Raw genomic sequence first — 17433 nt, 5'->3', positions numbered from 1 at the left:
TTTCTTAAACGTCCCCTTTTCCTCCCAAGTAACCTCGGACAGGCCCAAAGATCATTTTTAAGGCTTTATTCATTGAAGGCAGAAACTCAAGCGCTCCTCTCTCAGTAACAGTGCGGGCGGTCTCAGCGCCGCCGTCGTGGTTTGTTCCACGTCGTGCAAACGCGCCCAAATATGTGGAGGTGAAGTGTTGTGTCCAAACAGAGAAGACCCGACCTTTGCTTCAAAGAGGATCCCAAGGCTGCTAAACTACTTGCTTGAATGTATTGTACTTTCTTCTGTCCCAGACATCCCACGGAACCCAACAACCTGAGCAATTTGATATAAATCTGAACTGTCGGATACTTTATGAAGTTCACAGTCGTAATTCCACACGGTCTATAAATTCAGAGTCAAAATATGGACATTCAAACACGTCAATACGTGATAATACACAAGAATCAGTACATAAAAAAGATGTAGTCTAAAAATCACAGTAACGTTGTCTTAATTTGAGCCAGTTGTTGGCGCGATACTGAGCAAATCAAAGAGCCTGTGAGGCTGTGCTGGTCTGGCCGTTGCTGTGGCCCCCTCCTCCACAGGCAGCGGCCCCCTCCTCCACAGGCAGCGGCCCCGTCTCCAGAACACAGCGTGTAACAGCCCAGTAGCAAGTTCTGCTTTGATGGTGCAAGTTCTGCTTTGATTCTGCAGTCACAATGTTGCTAGATGTGGGCACCTGAACAAAAAAATCAAACTATAAAATGTTGCCTCAGAATGTAAGGGGGCGGGGCTTACTCGCCCACCTCAGGTAACCCCTGCTGGGTGATGTTTTTGCTCTATTTCTTCTTTTCACCAATCAGTGATTCCGAATCAGGCGATTTTTGTGGTGATTCACCTTCATATAAAGTGTTTCACCAATTTGTTTCATTATTGTAGATCTTTCTGACTCCAGCTGTAGCGGAGGTGCCCACTCCGTACTTCAGATCCGATTGGACATCATTCCGGTGTTGAGTTTCAGGAAAAACGACTGCAGCTTGCACAATGGACATCTCTGCTTCTTTTCCTTCTTGGTGCGCCTTCCTTTCTTGTACACACCTTCGTATTTCCCTTCCTCTTGCTCCTCTTCCTCATTCACCCAGGGCACCCAAGCTCCCTCGTGCTGGCTTGGGTCTGCCCGGGGGTCGTCTGGAGGGAAATACACAGGCACAGCCGTCTGGTTGTAGTAGGCGAGTCGGGCGAGCAGCTGCAGGACAACGTCTGGTCTCTGGTCCGCCAGGTCGTGGCGCTCACATGGGTCCGCCGTGATATTGAACAACCAGATGTTTTTGTAGGTGGAGTTTTTGTAGGGTGACAAAATGTTGCGTTCTAGGTCCCACCAGCGGCCGGGGAGGGTGGGGAGCACCTGTGGATGAGACGTTTTCAGTCACGTTGGCTCAAACGAACATACGGCTTTGGCTGTTTCGGGCTGTACCTGTGGGGGGACCCAGTCTCCATGGCCTGGATATCCTGTTAGCAGCTTCCAGTCTCCGACTCTGATGGCGGCCTGGATGGACGTGTCCCATAAGGACTCCGAGGTCTGGTGTTTCAGCAGGGGTCCTGGATGAGATTTGGGAAATGGTGTTTCTGAGTGGGAGATGTTCTGGTTTTCCAATAATGTCCGTTTGGAATTCGGAGGGAATCGGATCTCCTTCCCTGGTCCTGGGGGAACTGGTTTTGACTGGACCAGGTTATGGTTATGTGACGTGGACCGTCTGGATTTTGATTTCAACTGTTTAGCTGGAGATATTGGAGACAATGACGGGGAACCACTGGGCAGGGACATCAGAAGTGGTTTATAACGTGATGCTCTCGGGTTAAGCGAGTAGAACGTGGTCTTGTGTTGAGGCTTCGCCTTTGATTTGGGGGGTGGCGCGAGCTTTGATCTAGGAACGGTATTAGCTTGAGCTTTGAGTTTAGATTTCTTTCTGGTCTTCAACTTGAACACTGATTTCTGCTTCAACTGTTGCCGAACAACCTTCTTCTTTGGCTTCTTCTTTCCTTTCAGTTTGGTTCCTAACATCAGAGGAAACATGAGAATAAAGAATGTTAAACAGAAGGTTCTAAAACTCCGCCCACAATTAGTTATAAACTGATATGAACCTGTGACAAAGGAATGCATTGTTGCCTAGGCTTTTCTTTGATGTCTTTAGTTTGGTAGCTACCTCCGGCTCCCGGCTTGATAGCGTCCCAGGTCGTGGGCTGAACTACATGTTTGTGCAGAGGGTCAATGTTGTGAAGGATCTCCTGGCGAGGCGAGTCCCTCCCTTCACTGATGGTCGGCCAGACGTCGAATCCATCCAGGCCCCGACTCTGAGGGAAGGTTCATAAACGGTAATGAAGAGCCACTATGAGGGATTCAATTTCATTATGTTCCCTGAAGTCAAATTCCGTGAGGTCCGTGGATTAGCCAAAATGACTTTTACTGGCTTTGGCAATGGAAACGCGCTTCTACGCAAGCCCAAGATGGAACTTTGGAAGCTGCCTCGACTGGCCAATAAAGTTTCTCTTTCTGAACGATCACATGAACAGATTTATCTTAATCAGTAAAAAGCTTGTTTATTGTAGCGATCAGGATGGTTTTACGGTGTTGACATTGGATGGTCGATAATCTCGTAGAACCGTTCATTCGGTATCACGTAAACTTTCAGGCTGCAGCTACAGTTCTGTCAGGACCAACATTCCACTGACCTGGCTGATGTTGCCCCCAGCCAGACCCACCAGTGTGGGGAACCAGTCCGTGATGTGCAGCAGAGCTTTGGACACCCGGCGGCGGCGTTTCAGCAGTGGGCTGTGGACGAAGGCCACTCCACGGATCCCGCCCTCCCAGTACGTACCCTAGAAACAGACTCAGAGTTGGGATGGATCCCTCTCGCTCTGATCCAGGCTGCTATCGTCTGTCCGCAGGAGAACGTCTACCTTGCGTCCTCGCAGCGGCCAGTTGCTGCCTCCAGTGAACGGCTGGGCACCGTTATCTGTGGAGTAGATGATGACGCTGTTTCTGTAGAATCCGTACTTTCTCAGCGCGTAGGTGACGTTCCGGACCGCCTCGTCCACCGTGGACACCATGGCGGCCAACTTTCTTCTGGCTATGTTCGCCATGTCGCGGTAGGGGTAGATGTAGGACTTGGGGGTCTGTAGGGGAGTGTGTACCGCCTGCAGAGGAACACGGAGGTGGATCAATCGATTTATTTTGCTTTTGGTAAATTCTTCTTCACGTTTTGACTCAATACCTGCAGGGACAGAAGCAGAAATAGAGGTTTTTCCGTGGGGTTGTGGCTCTCCAGAATCTTCCGAGCCCTCTGTGTGAAGAGCGTGGTCGAGTATTTTCCTTCCTGGCCCCACGCCACGCCCTCGCCATCATGGAGATCGTAGCCACAAACCCCTGGGCCATCGCAGGACAGGTAACTGCAGGTGAGAGAAAAGCAAGCTCCAGAACCAGACTGTAGCTTCAATGTTGCCAGGAACTTACACTTACTTGTAGTGATCCACACTTCCTGTCAAAGAGCCAAAGAACGTGTCGAAACCTTTTCTGGTGGGCAGACACGCCTTCCTGCAGGGAAACAGGAAGTCAGCCGACACCTCGCTGCATGTCTGGGGATTTCGCCAGCAGGGTTCGGACCCCAAGATCAGACCCCAGAAAATGGCCCCGCGCCTGTGGCTGCTTGTATTTTGTCAACATTGGTAAAACACTGAGTCCGGTAAAGCTTAAGTAGCTAGCCTAGCATAGAAAAAGACAGTGGGGGGAGTCGGGCTGGTTATTTACTGCAGTCAGCCACCAGGGGGTACTTTTGGGTATTTTGGTCACCCTTCCAACCGCAAACCCACTTCTTGTTAGGCTTTCATGTTTTGGGGCGTAGTAACTTTAAAGGGTCCACAGGAAGTCTGGTCACACTCAAGTGTGAAGCGAGCAGAGCCGATCCCAGATTGGAATGATTATGACATTCCCCTTGTCTCCACGACAGCAGGCTGCGAATTCTTTGCCGCAGAAGAGGAGAAATCCCGATTACGCAACAAAGACTGGCTTGTAATCGTACTCGGCCTCGTTCCTCACCTGTAGAAGCCGAGGTGCCATTTGCCGACTAAGTGGGTGGAGTATCCGGCCTGGCGGAGCCGCTCGGGCAGAGTGTCCATGTGTGAAGGCAGGCAGCTCGGCTGGCTGGGCCTGATGATGGAGTGCTGGAGACCCGTGTGGATCTGATACCTGCGAGGAAGAAAAAACCTTCGTCGGGCTTTGAGCAGATTAAATGATCTCACAGAAGAACAGCAGCAGAATGTTTAATGACCAATCAGATTATTCAGAGCAGCGGCCTCGTTTGCAGCTTGAATCTTCCTGACAGTCGAGAAAAAGGAGGGTTTTTTTTCATGAAATACACACGAAGGTGCAATCAGGAAGCAGACACTGTTGTTGATGAGGTGAGTCGGATTTTACAGAAACGGGGCCCGAACCTTCCGGTCATGAGCTGGCTGCGGGACGGCGTGCAGATGGGCTGAACGTAGTAGTTCTCCAGCCTCACGCCCTCCGCCGCCAGTTTGTCCAGAGTGGGGGTCTTGATGGTTGGGTTGTGGTAGCCGATGTCATTGAAACCCTTGGGAACAAAGACGGAATCTTTAGCCACGCCCCTTTATTTGCTCGTTAACTTTATGTGGTAACTAACTGAATAAGCAACGAAGCAACACAGTGCCCCCTGCTGGTTATAGCAGGAGCACAGGCGGCTCTCTAGTATGTATGTGGACGACTGAAGAGTGTTTGCAGACCTGGTCATCGATGAGGATAAAGACGATGTGTGGCTGCTTCTTCTTCGCTCCGGGCTCATCGTTGGGAACATCTCTCTGGTTGGGTTGGGGCTGCGCAGCAGGCAGCAAGTCCAGGCTGAGGAGAAGGCTCCACAGCAGCGCGGCGGAGGCAGCAGGAGGAGGCTGCATGTTGGACCCAGGAACCCTGCAGAGAACAACAGCCAGAGGCAACAATGCAGAGGAGTTGGACACCAGAGGAGCGCAGGGAAAAATGTCCCGAGTCAGCACAAATTCCCGCAGGCGTACCATCAGCAGGGAACAACTATAGATCATAAAACCACATTGGAGATGGCCTCGCCAGCTTGGCTGCATGTGCGTGCTGAAGCACGTCCATCTGGAGGAGAGACGCTCAAAGTGCTTTTGTTTTTTAACCTTTTACAGCCTCCCAGCGGCGAAAGCCCGATCAGCTCGGCGTGGACGGACGTTTGCAGAACATCCCAGAATACGCAGCTGTCGGAGCCGCTTCTTGATTTTCTTGCAAAACTCTCTGGAAACCAGCTCATGAATTATTCATGTCTGCTGTTGTGAAAACTAGAGTTCGGTTACGCAACTGGTGTTTTTAGGCTAATTAACGTGGTTTTAATCCAACCTGCAGAAACTTCAGCTCAATATTGTTTCTCTTTACGATATTTTTTATTCATCTTTTCCACTTTTCTTAGTTTTTCCACTTTTCTTAGTTTTTCCACTCCAATTTGATTTTACTGATTTTCTCAGACAAGGTTTTTTTTTTAAGAAAATGAATGACTAATTAAAATATTCGTTTTATACAGTAAAAACAGACCAAATGATGTAATTTAAGAACTTTCAAACCCCTGCTTTTACTGGGCTTTTACAACCTTTCTTTGCTGTGGGGGTGTTGACAGAGGGGGTGTTGAGTTGATCTGAGAGGTGTGATAAAAAGCAGCTGTCTGGGCATGAATGTCACCAACATCTGCAGCTCATGGCAGCACTCGGCCCGTGACATGAACTTTCCCTGAGACCATTATTCCCTCTGCAAACACACCCGGCATCAGTTTTCACCGCGTTTACAGTCTGGCTCCGTCTCCGCTTAAAAGAGGAAAAGGTCTTTAATTTCCCACAGATCGAGTGCTCTCAACAGCTGTGCGTTAGTACTACGGCCCCGGGCCCGGGTCAATACCTGGATCGGTGATCGATATCAGTGATCGGCTCCTCTTCGCTCGGCTGATTCCAGTAAGATTCGCAGGAGACGCCGCATGTCCGTCAAGTTTCCACAAAAGTTCCTTCCAGACTGAGTCCACACTTCAAATGAAAGTCTACTAAAGGCAAGTTAAAGATGCCTGAGCGAAACATCCGGTCTGACCTGTCAAAATAAAAGGCGCCACTCAAGTGACGCCGATAAGCGGCTCTTTTTGTTCGGAATTAGTGTCACGTTTTAATATAGCGTGATGATAAAAAATATAAATGTGTTTTTAAAAAATAAAACTCTCGAATCTGATCGATTAGCCGTTTTAATACCACCGAGGCTAGCGTGTTTAGATAGCATTGCTAGCATGGAACGGTTTACTGTGTTTATATTTTAATTGTCTGGGGAAAGAATTACGATCATAAATATATATTTTACTTATTGGTTGGTTGATTCACTCACGAAACTTGTAGTTTATTTGATTTAAGCGAGCCATTAAATTATTTTGTCCCCGCTGGGAATTATGGAGCCCGATGTTACTTAATTTAATGTTTTGCTAATTATTTGCGCTAAATATGCTTAGTTTAGTTGCGTTGTTTAATTATCTATCATACTTACACGGAATGTATTCCCCATTGAATATTTACGTGCCGTCCAACATGCGCTCGTAGGCTGGCTTTTATTTTGAAAGCTCCACTTCCGGTGTTCATTGTTACTTGACGGTCTGAAAACCGTAAAACCTCCCAGTGCTTCCATTAACCGTTCACCGTCGGCTCTCACGGCCCCTCTCCCACAGACGGACAAAGACCGCCCGGCCGAGCCGAGTGGCTGCAGCCTGGACCCGGATCCAGGCCTTGGAGCCAGCTGGCAGCGCGCACCAAACCAGGAATTTCTCCCTTTACGCAACATTACTGTACTGATGCTGAGCTCCGTCTGTCATCCAGACAAACAGGCCTGGAAGTGGGTCAGATGGTCCCGGCCGTTAAAAGTTTCAATCATCCATCATCCAGGGCGGAATTAATTCATAAAAACAGTCTGGCCCAGTAGAACCAGCGAGCTTAACCCGTCTGACCGTGTGCACACATTTATTGTATCCAGTCTTTGCCGGTATAACCAGCTTGTGTTTCCGGTCTAACCAGTGCGCCCTGTCCCAGTAGAACCAGTCCAGTTTTGCTCTCTGTCCCAGCAGAACCAGAAACGTCCCATCTGGACCAGGGAGCGGATCCCTGGCGGAGGTGCTGTGATTGATCCCAGTCTGATTCCTGGCAGTGAGCAGGAGGACCAGGAATGTTGCCAGATGCTCTTCTGTAAACCCAAACATTTGCTCATCGTCTGGGAAAACGCACCGTCTCGGCCCACAAGCGTCATCACGGTGTGGAATGAGATCACACGGAACCACAAACGGATGCATGTATTGGCTCTTTCGCAGTTTGTTTTGTCTTTTTGTCTCAATACAAAAAAATTCACGTCATTTCACAAAAAACTCCGCCCGAACGCGAAAACACCCCCTCAATGTTTGATTTCGGGGCGTGTTGCTGGCTGATGGTAATATTTCAGAACAAGACTCAGTCTCCCATGATGCCGTTCGAGGGGGGCGTCGTCGCTCGCGCTGGGTCTGGCGCGTGAGCCGAGGTGTTAATAACAATATTCCAGCGGTGATCCGGATTCTGCCCCGACAGCCGCTCCAGTCGGACGAGATGAGCCCGGACGAGGACGCGCTTCTGCTGCTGCTGATCTACGAGCACCTGAAGCTTCACGGACACGCGAAGGCAGCCGAGGTGCTGGAAGATCACGTTAAACAGGTGAGAACTTTTGTTCCAAAATGTTCATTTAACGCTTTAATCGGCGCGCGTGACGCTGATTTCTTGTTGGCTTCGATCAAATCAAAGCTGATTTTAAAACACCGCGTTTGCCTTTTGTTATATAAGAAAGTCAATTAATTATAAATGTGTTTTTTGCTCGGATGTTGCTGCAGCCACCGTGCGTGCGTGCGTGCGTGCTTGTGTTACAGCACATGGCAGCAAGTTCGGGCCTCTTGCAGCAAAAGAACATTGTGTTTCAGGAGCTGCAGGCTCGTAAAAAGAGCCTCAACCCCGCGGAGGTGAAACTATTTCACCACTAAATGGTCAGTTGGTGAGTTGGTGAGCAGAAAATAAATAATTAAAATACTTTAAATTAAAATACTTGATTCTGACGTTTACAAATTAGTTTCTCACACGATCGTCTTATAGAAATCTTTCGTGGTGTCTTAGACTTTAATCTTTTTCACCACCGCACATTTGCATCCTGACTGAAGCTTAATTAATTAATATTTCGGGTTTCTTTGACGAAATGGTCCATTTTAAAGCGGTTTTGAAATTTACATTGGAGCAAAGGAAGTCAGTTCTGGAGTCAGTTCTCCTGCGGAATGGATTCATTTCCGGGAACATGTGGCATCAGGAATTCTGAAACCTCCGGAAATTAAATTTTCCCTTTTTTCCAGCAACACATGTTGCTGTTGTTGAGCGTTAACGTGTTTGCTGGTGTGTTTGTGTGTCGGTGCAGGTGGAGGCGCCACACCTGAGGCTCAACCTACAGGACATCTACACGGCCTGGGCCAAGTACGTCACAGATGCCAAACAGTCGCCAAACTGGAATAAAGCGCCTCACAGGATTTCCTCTGTGAAAGATTCAGCCATCACAAACGGCCTGTTTGAACAGGACGTCGCTAACGGGCTTTGTGTTTGTGCGTCTGTGTGTGAACGGCCGGCTGGACTCCTGCCCAGCGAGTCCCGGGCCTGGAACCAGAGGCAGAACAGAAGAGACGCGATGGAAGCCATGACTCCATCCGAGGAACAGATAGACGAGCGTCGGGACTTTAATGGCAACGATGTTCTGGAGATTAAAATAATAAATCGGACCATTGGGGGAAAATCTGCAGCATGAAAAACATCAGAGCGAAGTTAAATTCGTGTCTTTTAAAGTCAAATCAACTTTTTTTAAATTTTGTAATTAAGGTTTTTAATGAGATGTTAAATTTTACCTTTCGTTGAAGTCATCATTTGTGACATTTTGGTTTTTCTGGCTGAGCAAATTTGTCTTTCTGCTCATCAGTCACACACACACACACATTCCCCTGTCAGTGTGATTTTCTCGCTTGTTTTCACACCTCCAGATTCAAATCTGGTCTCACGCGTAGATTTTAAATAAATTCTGTTTCCGGTTACGCGTAAATCAGAAAAAAGTGAAGTATTTTAAATAATTGACTCGATTTGACGCCTGAGTTTCAGCTCAGGTGTATTTTATTGTGAAGGATGGTCTCCTGTGATTGGCTGCTGCGGTGTCAGTGGGCGTGGCCTGTGTCAACTCTCGATACCGATGTTTTGTGTCGCAGGTTGTGCGCTTTGGCCCAAACCACCAAGCAGGAGATGGAGGACGGCGCCTCCCCGAGGAAGAGCGAGGAAGCCGAAGCCGCCAGCAGCGAAGACGACAGCGGGCTGGACGTGAAGGCGTCCAACACCACCGAAGAAGAAAACGACAAAACGCCTGGTCCGTTTTAGTTCAGATGATCAGAGATTAGAAAACTGCCCCGTTTTGATGTGTTTCATTGAGGATTGAAGGAACAAAATCTTCATTTTCAGACCCTGAAACACAGCAGCTGAAGCCTCCTGATGGTCCGAACGCCAGCGAAGACGGTTCTGGCTCTGAGCACCTGGACGGACAGGTGAGGAGGAAGCAGAGAAACCAGAGAACGGCGGATATGGCGCCCCCTGGTGGACCCTGTGGCCACGAAGTTTTATCAGTAATCTTTAACGTGAACATTTGTTAAAGGCAGCTACGAAAACATCGGCTCATGTTTGAAATCTGTGCTCATAGAAAGAAAAGGAGCTGATCTGAACAGACTCACACACACACACACATAGCTGTTGTCCAGCCACTGTAATAATGAGCTGATGGATGAACAGTAGCTCCAGTGTGATTGGATGAGTTTTCATGTCTCTGTCTGCCCTGAGAGTGTCTGCGTGTGTGTGTGTCTGTACATTGTGTGTGTGTCTCTGTGTGTGTATTGTGTGTGTGTGTACTGTGTGTGTGTATTGTGTGCTGTGTGTGTGTATTCTGTGTGTGTGTCTCTGTGTGTATTGTGTTGTGCTCCAGTTCTGGCCGATGGTTTTGTGTCGCTCCTGACCTGAATGATCCAGCTGGCCAGTGAATCCAGACCAGAACTGTCTGCAAACATGTTTTTATTGATCCAGTTTTGATCAGTTCAGACTCCATCGATCGTCCATCGTTGTGTTTATGCGATGGGAGAATATTGCACAGGAAGTGTGTGTTGCCCTGTCAGCTCTGACACGTTCCTTTGGACCTTTTCTCAGTCGGCTGCCACCGGGACGTCCAGAGAGGCACCAGACGGGCCGGAGGGTTCCGGCTCTGAGGAGGATCTTCCTGATGCAGGAACTTCCAGCCAGGTGGACCCCGGAGCAGCTGACGGGCTCTCGGCGCCGGATCTGACAGGTTCAGTCGGCGTGGAGCGCAGCGCTGACGCCGATGAGCCGCAGCAGGTTTGTGACCCGAGGCTGAACCTCAAGTATGTGCTGGTTCTGCTCCAGCTTCACCTGTGGGAGGAATTTCACCTTTGTTGAGATTGTCCTGGTTTGGAAGCAGCGCGTTCCTCAGAGCTGCTGCTTTCTTTTCCTTCTGCTCATCTGAAACTGATTAGCAGCTAATTCTGGCGCCGCGGCGCTCAGCTAGCTTCCAGGAGCTGAGTCACAATTCTGAAAGTTTTGCTCAACTTGTTTGTCTGGAACAAACAAGAAAAAAAATCAGCTTTTTCTGTCTGAATCTGTTGAGGTAAGACTCTTCCTCTCCCCTCTTCTTCATCACCAGGAGACGGACGCAGCTGCAGAGGTCAGAGGTGAAACTGCTGCACTGGAGCAGACCGATGTCAGTCAAAGCAAGGCCACGCCCACCTGCGCGGAGGAGGAGGAGTCTCCTGCAGAGGTCAGAGGTGAAACTGCTGCACTGGAGCAGACCGCTGTCAGTCAAAGCAAGGCCACGCCCACCTGCGCAGAGGAGGAGGAGTCTCCTGCAGAGGTCAGAGGTGAAACTGCTGCACTGGAGCAGACCGCTGTCAGTCAAAGCAAGGCCACGCCCACCTGCGTGGAGGAGGAGGAGTCTCCTGCAGAGGTCAGAGGTGAAACTGCTGCACTGGAGCAGACTGCTGTCAGTCAAAGCAAGGCCACGCCCACCTGCGTGGAGGAGGAGGAGTCTCCTGCAGAGGTGGCGTAATGAGACAACCTTCAATCAGAGTTTGAGTCCTCCACGTTCACCAGTTGATGTTTTTGGTTGCAGGATCTCGGCCAGATCCCGTTGACCACCCCAGAACCAGTTCCTCAGGAGACTCCGCCCCCCACAGGTAGGGAAGACCAGACACGAGTTGAGGTTCCATGACCTTATGACCCCAGAACTCTGGAATCGTTCCAGAGCAGGATATTAGCGTTGGATCAGAGCGTTACCATGGTTACCATTGTTACCATTGCTCCACATACCAAGTCTGAGCCTTTTTAATAGTTTTCAAACATGAAACGTGTTTAAGGTTAAAGACATTTTCTTTGATGTCAGTTGATCTGAAGTTTCCTACTTTTCTAATCTGAAGATCCAGAGAAAGACGAGAAGATGGAAGAGCCACAAACTGAGGTGTGTGTGTGTGTGTGTGTGTGTGTGTGTGTGTGTGTGTGTGTGTGTGTGTTGGTTTTATAGTGTACATGTCTTTGTGGGTAATTTAACATTTTCTTAATCTTGATTGAGGTGACTCAGTTTGTGTTGGTCTTCTCTCCAGAGGTCAGAGGTCGCTGACCTCACAGTCCAGCCCGACTCTGAAGGGGAAACAAAGACGTCGCCAAAATCAGACGACCTCTCGCTCACCGACCTGGGTAACAACCATCACCGTGGTCGCGAGGTTGATGTTTGTTTTCTGAAGGACGACCCCGTTCGTGTGGAAGGTCGAATGTCTGGAGCATCGTTGACCTTCAGTTAGTCAGCTGAAGGTCAAGACTTACTCCTGCTTGTGTTTTCTGTGGTCAGTTTCAGAGGAACCGCCGACAGCGGGGGCTGAAGAACGAGTGCATCCGGGGGTCAGCATTGTCCTCAACATTGAAAAAGACGAAATGGATGAGCAGGAAGTGACAGAAGCACTTCCTGCCGAGGCCGCCGAGTCCTGCGGAGATGTGGAAACTCCCAGGAGGAAGAAGAAGAAGAAGAACAAAAAAGATTCAGATCCTTCAAGCACAAACGTCTTCATCTTAGAAGCGTCGAGAGATTCTTCCATCTCCAGTAAGAAAAAGAAGGACAAAGAGAGAGTGGGAGAGGTGGAGGAGCAGCAGGAGGAGGTGGAGGAGCAGCAGGAGGAGGTGGAGGAGCAGCAGGAGGAGGTGGTGGTAGAAAAGAAGAGGAAAAAGTCCAAGAAAAGGAAAATAGAGCAAGATGAAGTACAAGAGAACCTGGCAGAGACTCCCGTCACTTCTCTGGACATGAGAAGTAAAAAGAAGAAGACGGAGGTGAGCGAGGAGCAGCCTGAGGAGGCAGAGATGTCTGGGAGCCCAGCAGAGGCACCACAGAAGAAGAGGAGGAGGAATCGGAAGAGGAAGAAGAAGCAGGGAGGGTTGGAGGTGGTGCAGTCCGAGGAGCCGCCAGCAGAGGGAGACATAGACCCAGAAAAGGAGCTGACAGGTAGAAAACTCAACTTTAATCCGAATTATCGAGGAGCTACAGATGCTTTTCTTTTTCTTCCAGATGGAGACGCTCCTCAGCTGTCCTCCATCCCAAAGAAGAGACGCTTCACGAAGAGGCTGAACAGCATGAAGCAACAAAGGCTCCTTTATCAACAGAAGAGCAGCAAGACATCAGGACACAAGAAGAAGTCAGTGTTTGATGCAGATAAGGAAAATATGTCGGTGTACTAAAGCTGATTTATCCTTATAGACAAAAACTGATCCAAGAGGACACGCCTCGACCTGATGCTGCTCAGGACCAGGAAAAAACATCAAAGAAGAAGAAGAAACCCAGCAAACAGCAGGAAGAGAACTCTTCAAAGGAGAACCTGCCACCAAAGAAGAAGAAGAAGAAATTGTTGCCAAGTGAAGATGACAGCGGTGTGATGAGCGAACAGACATGCGAGATACTTCCAGAGAAGAAGAGGAAGAAGAAGAAGATCAAAGCAAAGGAAGATGAAATAAAACCGAGCTCGGACGTACCTGCGGAGAAGAAGAGTGAGAAGCATCATCAGTAACCTGAGATTTCAGTCAAGCTAAAGGTCGAAATTAACACGTTATGTTTTAATTGCAGAGAAGAACAGATCAAAGGAGGCTGAAGAGGCTGCAGAAGAACTGGCTCCTCCCACTTCTACAGTAAAAATCCTAAAGAGATTCAAATAGACATGAATGTTCTGATGACGGATCTGACCAGATGTTTCCTGTGTTCCAGAAAAAGAAATCCAGGAAGAAAATCACCTCTCATTAACTCTGGTACGTGTGTGTGGGGGGGGGTGTGTGTGTGTGGGGGGTGTGTGTGTGTGTGTGTTCAGTTATAACAACTAATGGTGTTATTTTCTGCTTTCAGTTCAACAACAGAATCCTGATGTTTGAGCCCCTGAACCTTGTTTTTTGTTTCTTTTTACACTTCGATCAGTGTTGAACTACGTTGTTACAGCGCCTCTAGTGGACAAACTGATGAATTATATCAGAATCTCTGGGAAATGTTCTCTCCAGGACAGTGGGACAGTTATCAGTACTTGACATTTTGTTCTGTGCTCAAATATCACTATCGCTTTAAATCTAATTGTATATTGGTATCATCAAAGGGAACCGATGCTATTGGACACCACTTTAGGGTGCCACCTATAGGTCACCTTGGATATTCTGTTTACTTTACAGCTCGAATCATTGAAGCTGTTTTCACTGTTGTTCCTTTTTTTCATTTGTTTCTAATTTTCTTCCAGATCTGTGAAATTGTGTTTATGCTGATTTTCTGTGTAACCAGAGAAAACTGATCACACCTGTTTCCTGTTGCTGCAACAAATGTGAGAATAAAAGGTTCACTTTGTTACTTTCTGTCCACTTAAGTCATTTTGTTCATTTTTTATTGTTTACATCTTCTAGTTAAGGCGATAATCTGTAAACATGACAAATTATTAATCCGACTGTAACTGGACAACTGAAGTGCATGTGAAAGTCATCATCATCACATATATATTTAAATGTATTCATATCACCTCCCACCATCGTCATCATCATAAAAGATGTCGTCATCCTCATGACCATCATGTTCATCATCCATACATCACATCTACATTTCTCTTGTATCTATATCTGTAAGTATGTGTGTGTATATCTGTGTGTATGTGTATATTTGTATCTATGTATGTCTTAAGTATGTGTGTGGTTGAACATCTGTCTTTGTGTGGTTCAGTGTATCTATGTTTGCATGTATGTATGTGTGTATGTATAAATGCATGTGTGCAAGTACATATGTATGTGTGTGTATATATTTCTGTGTATATGTATGTGTGTGTGCGTGGATATACTTAGTATTTATATGTATGTCTATATGGATATATGCAAGTATGTATGCATATACTGTATATGTGTGTGTATTTATATATACATATATGAATCTATCTAGTATGCATATGTATCATTGTGTGTGTGTGTGTATATGTCTGTTCATGTATTTTTGTGTTTGAATGTATCTACATATCTATATTTGTATGTATGTCTGTGTGTAAGTATGTGTATGTATCTGTGTGTGCATGAATAAATGAATGTGTGTGTATGTGGAAAAACTTTTTGTATGTATGTGTGCATGTGTCTTTGAATGAATGAATTAATGTATGTACGTATGTGTATGTATTTGTATGAATGTATCTATGTCCATAGGTATGTTTGTAAGTACGTACGTGTGTTTTTATCTATTGCCATGTACGTACATGTGTGTGTGGGTGTGTGCGTGCGTGTACGTGTGTTTGCAGGTACCTTCGTCATCTGAGCGAAGATTGCAATGCGTACATGTTGCAGCTCGTCCAGCAGGGGGCGATATTGCCACGGTGTAGATGAGGCACCTGCTGAGCTTTAGTGTTTCTGGTCGTTGTTGGAAAGTTCGGAGGGAGGAACCAGCTGGTCAGTCAGTCACCATTGACATTGGATTAAAACATCCTGAATACCACAGACATCAAGAGTAACATTTCAGGTTAACCATGCTACTACGTCTGACATTCCTGGAGACCCGTCCAGATCTGCTTCCCCTGGCTCACCTGTGTGCAGGTAATGGCGTCAGTGCCAGACTCTCCTGGGCCATTTTTTTTTTAGCATCATTACTTGAAGTTGCATTTTAAATTGCTTTACATCGAACAACTTGTAAACTGGCAACATACCGACATCCTTGATTAAGAGAAGTCTGTGGAGAAGTCTCATCTCCGGCAGGTCACATGATCAGGTCACATGATCAGGGTGGGCAGGAATGGATTCATCTATGAGTCCATCTGTGTAAATACAGTGAGGGATACTCAGCACATCGTTACTCAAATGGTGAAACAGTCGAGCATCCGCCACGCGGCATTCCCAGGAGCCTGATATTCCCACACTGGTTCATGTAATCAGTTTAATGTATATATCTGGATGTGGGAGGATGTTATTAGCCTTCCTCGGAGCCTCTCGGACTCACAGACGTTTCATGTGCGTATGGATCGTTGTCTATACTGCACCGGGTCATCACTGTGTCACCTCTCCCACACATTTTCAGGGAACTTTATTTTATGGACAGGTTGGGATGAGACGGAGTAGCTAGTCAGCGCCGGTGTTCTCCAGGAACAATGAGGAGAGACGAAACGGTCCTGCAGTCTACCCAGCATGCACTGCTGCTGCCCAGCCTCTCCAAGGACACCCTAGGGGTGCTTTTACATCACGAACATATGCAAAGGATTGTTCAAATAACCTTGAACATCAACGCAGAACATCAAAGACCGAGGAAGGTTCCAGGTTTTAAGACGATTTAAGAAGATTTGGAGAATCAAAATGTGAATCCCATCAAAACTATGAAAAAGTTATCAAAGGATGAAAGAGAAGCGAGGACGTGCTCAGGGATGAAAGGAGGAGCAGCTATCAACGCTAAACACTCGCAGAGAATCAGACCAAAGATCAGCTCCAGCTGCTCCAGCGTCTGATGATTCTGAGCATGTTTCCATAGCAACGGCGATGAGTAGACACCTGAAAAATGGGAATCTGCCGCAGCTACCTGACCGGGCAGGTAAACATTCAGACTCACATGCTGTGTTTCAATAATATCACAAACTACTTGACAATTACCACAAAGTACTGCAGCAGTACTACAAACTACTACTTTAATGCTCCACACGACTGCCACAGCAGCAGCATTTACTAACTACTGCAGGAACACCACAAACTACTGCAATAAAACTACAAACTGCGCAGTGACTGGACAGAATTCCAGAAAGAAAAGGCATCAGCTGCATTTTGGATTTGGTTAATTTCCTGTCTTGCTGCCGTGGCAACAGAACATGAGAAAGAAACCTGAGGGATCAGAGTGTTACTGAAACAGTCGGTGAAAACTGTTGCATTTCGGGAGTTGAGCTGAGACTGAAGCAAAGAGACAGTTTCAGACTACTTATTACATTAAAAATTCCTATTTTTCCAAAAGCCTCACCTGTAAGGAGTGGAGGTGGGCTCCTACCACCTCAAGCCAGCAGGGAGCGCCCTGGGGCGTAGCATGAAAGAGACCTTGAAGATTCAGTTGCTTGTGAGGGCCAATAAGGGTGAAAGCTCAGGAGGTTGAGGTTAAAAGCATCAATCGACAGAAGAAACCGAGGAAGCTGTGGAACAACACGAGTGAAGCTGACCTCAGCCCAGCTACGCAACCACCACAGCAGGAAAAAACTTCTTAAATCCTTCTGACAAATGGACAATTGAGAGAGAAATGTGTTAAAGATAGTTTAAAAGCTCCATGTTGGCGCCGAGCTGCCCACAGGAGTTGCTTGGACCCGCATTCTGTAGTGTTTTTGGATCAAAGTCTCCAAAACACAAAGAAAAAAGAGGTCACGTCTCAGAGGAACCCTTGCAGAAGTTTGCCCAGGACTATGCTTTAAGTCCTCATAATCTGTTTATAACCGAGTTTGCAGACACTGGGAGTAGCTCCCGCCCTCAAACTAATCAGTGACCTTTGACCCAAGACACCTGTCCTCACTCTTGACAGGACAGGACAGGACAGGACAGGACAAGGCAGGACAAGCAATCTCACAGCCTGGATACTGCTGGGAGACTCATGAGCCGGTATACCTCAATGTTTTTGTGTGTCAGTGTAGTAGAGAGCTTTTCTGGGAAGGATTTATTTTTTATTTTAGTTGTCTCTTTATACATTCTAGGAAAGTAAACGTCAGGACTGCGGTGCTATGGCACAATGGATCTCAATCTGAATGGTTCTGGCCAAGGTGTCAG

The 17433-nt window shown here is 47.4% G+C and overlaps 2 protein-coding genes and 1 long non-coding RNA gene across 8 annotated transcripts; 1 reads left to right on the top strand and 2 right to left on the bottom strand.

Moving 5' to 3' along the window:
- Nucleotides 1-51: 51 nt before the first annotated feature.
- On the bottom strand, nt 52-6081 carry LOC101063388 (arylsulfatase I-like). The gene is made up of 11 exons (XM_011616741.2): nt 5948-6081; nt 4771-4954; nt 4462-4601; nt 4067-4216; nt 3491-3565; nt 3246-3420; nt 2932-3168; nt 2704-2850; nt 2178-2325; nt 1448-2028; nt 52-1378 (listed from the first exon to the last, which is right to left on the bottom strand). The coding sequence occupies exons 2-11, from the start codon at nt 4936-4938 to the stop codon at nt 956-958; spliced, it is 2244 nt and encodes a 747-aa protein (XP_011615043.1). The 5' UTR covers nt 4939-4954; nt 5948-6081; the 3' UTR covers nt 52-955.
- Nucleotides 6082-7218: 1137 nt separating this feature from the next.
- LOC105418169 (trichohyalin-like) lies at nt 7219-14048 on the top strand. Of its 6 annotated transcripts, none has more exons than XM_029830633.1 (16): nt 7219-7364; nt 7511-7755; nt 8498-8553; nt 9327-9481; nt 9574-9656; nt 10306-10491; nt 10817-11209; nt 11282-11345; nt 11586-11626; nt 11769-11931; nt 12014-12658; nt 12722-12848; nt 12911-13197; nt 13274-13335; nt 13412-13452; nt 13547-14048. In XM_029830633.1, exons 2-15 carry the CDS (start codon nt 7651-7653, stop codon nt 13445-13447), a joined length of 2403 nt encoding a protein of 800 aa, XP_029686493.1. In that variant the 5' UTR covers nt 7219-7364; nt 7511-7650; the 3' UTR covers nt 13448-13452; nt 13547-14048. The 6 variants fall into 6 exon arrangements, with proteins under 6 accessions (XP_029686493.1, XP_029686496.1, XP_029686495.1 ...); XM_029830636.1 differs by having other exon boundaries at nt 7224-7755; nt 10817-10837; nt 10931-11209; XM_029830635.1 differs by having other exon boundaries at nt 7224-7755; nt 10817-11116.
- A 915-nt stretch (nt 14049-14963) lies between these two features.
- LOC115247874 (uncharacterized) lies at nt 14964-16817 on the bottom strand. The gene is made up of 3 exons (XR_003886936.1): nt 16646-16817; nt 15357-15464; nt 14964-15138 (listed from the first exon to the last, which is right to left on the bottom strand). It is a non-coding gene; the product is annotated as an uncharacterized lncRNA (long non-coding RNA).
- Between the last annotated feature and the right edge of the window lie 616 nt (nt 16818-17433).

This window comes from Takifugu rubripes, chromosome 22 (assembly GCF_901000725.2).
Source record: "Takifugu rubripes chromosome 22, fTakRub1.2, whole genome shotgun sequence".
NCBI classification, from domain to species: domain Eukaryota; kingdom Metazoa; phylum Chordata; class Actinopteri; order Tetraodontiformes; family Tetraodontidae; genus Takifugu; species Takifugu rubripes.
The sequence above is the reverse complement of the archived record's forward strand: the minus strand, read 5'-3'. Positions and strand labels throughout refer to the sequence as shown.

What these genes read in the sequence shown, in the direction of transcription:
- LOC101063388 (XM_011616741.2), bottom strand. Translation starts at nt 4,938, where the DNA reads ATGCAGCCTCCTCCTGCTGCCTCCGCCGCGCTGCTGTGGAGCCTTCTC. An exon ending in AGCCAGCTCATGACCGGAAG is followed by an intron (nt 4,217 to 4,461) that starts GTTCGGGCCCCG and finishes TCTTCCTCGCAG; the next exon opens with GTATCAGATCCACACGGGTC. An exon ending in GGCCGCTGCGAGGACGCAAG is followed by an intron (nt 2,851 to 2,931) that starts GTAGACGTTCTC and finishes GTCTGTTTCTAG; the next exon opens with GGTACGTACTGGGAGGGCGG.
- LOC105418169 (XM_029830633.1), top strand. Translation starts at nt 7,651, where the DNA reads ATGAGCCCGGACGAGGACGCGCTTCTGCTGCTGCTGATCTACGAGCAC. An exon ending in GGAGACTCCGCCCCCCACAG is followed by an intron (nt 11,346 to 11,585) that starts GTAGGGAAGACC and finishes TCTAATCTGAAG; the next exon opens with ATCCAGAGAAAGACGAGAAG. An exon ending in CGACCCCGTTCGTGTGGAAG is followed by an intron (nt 11,932 to 12,013) that starts GTCGAATGTCTG and finishes TTCTGTGGTCAG; the next exon opens with TTTCAGAGGAACCGCCGACA.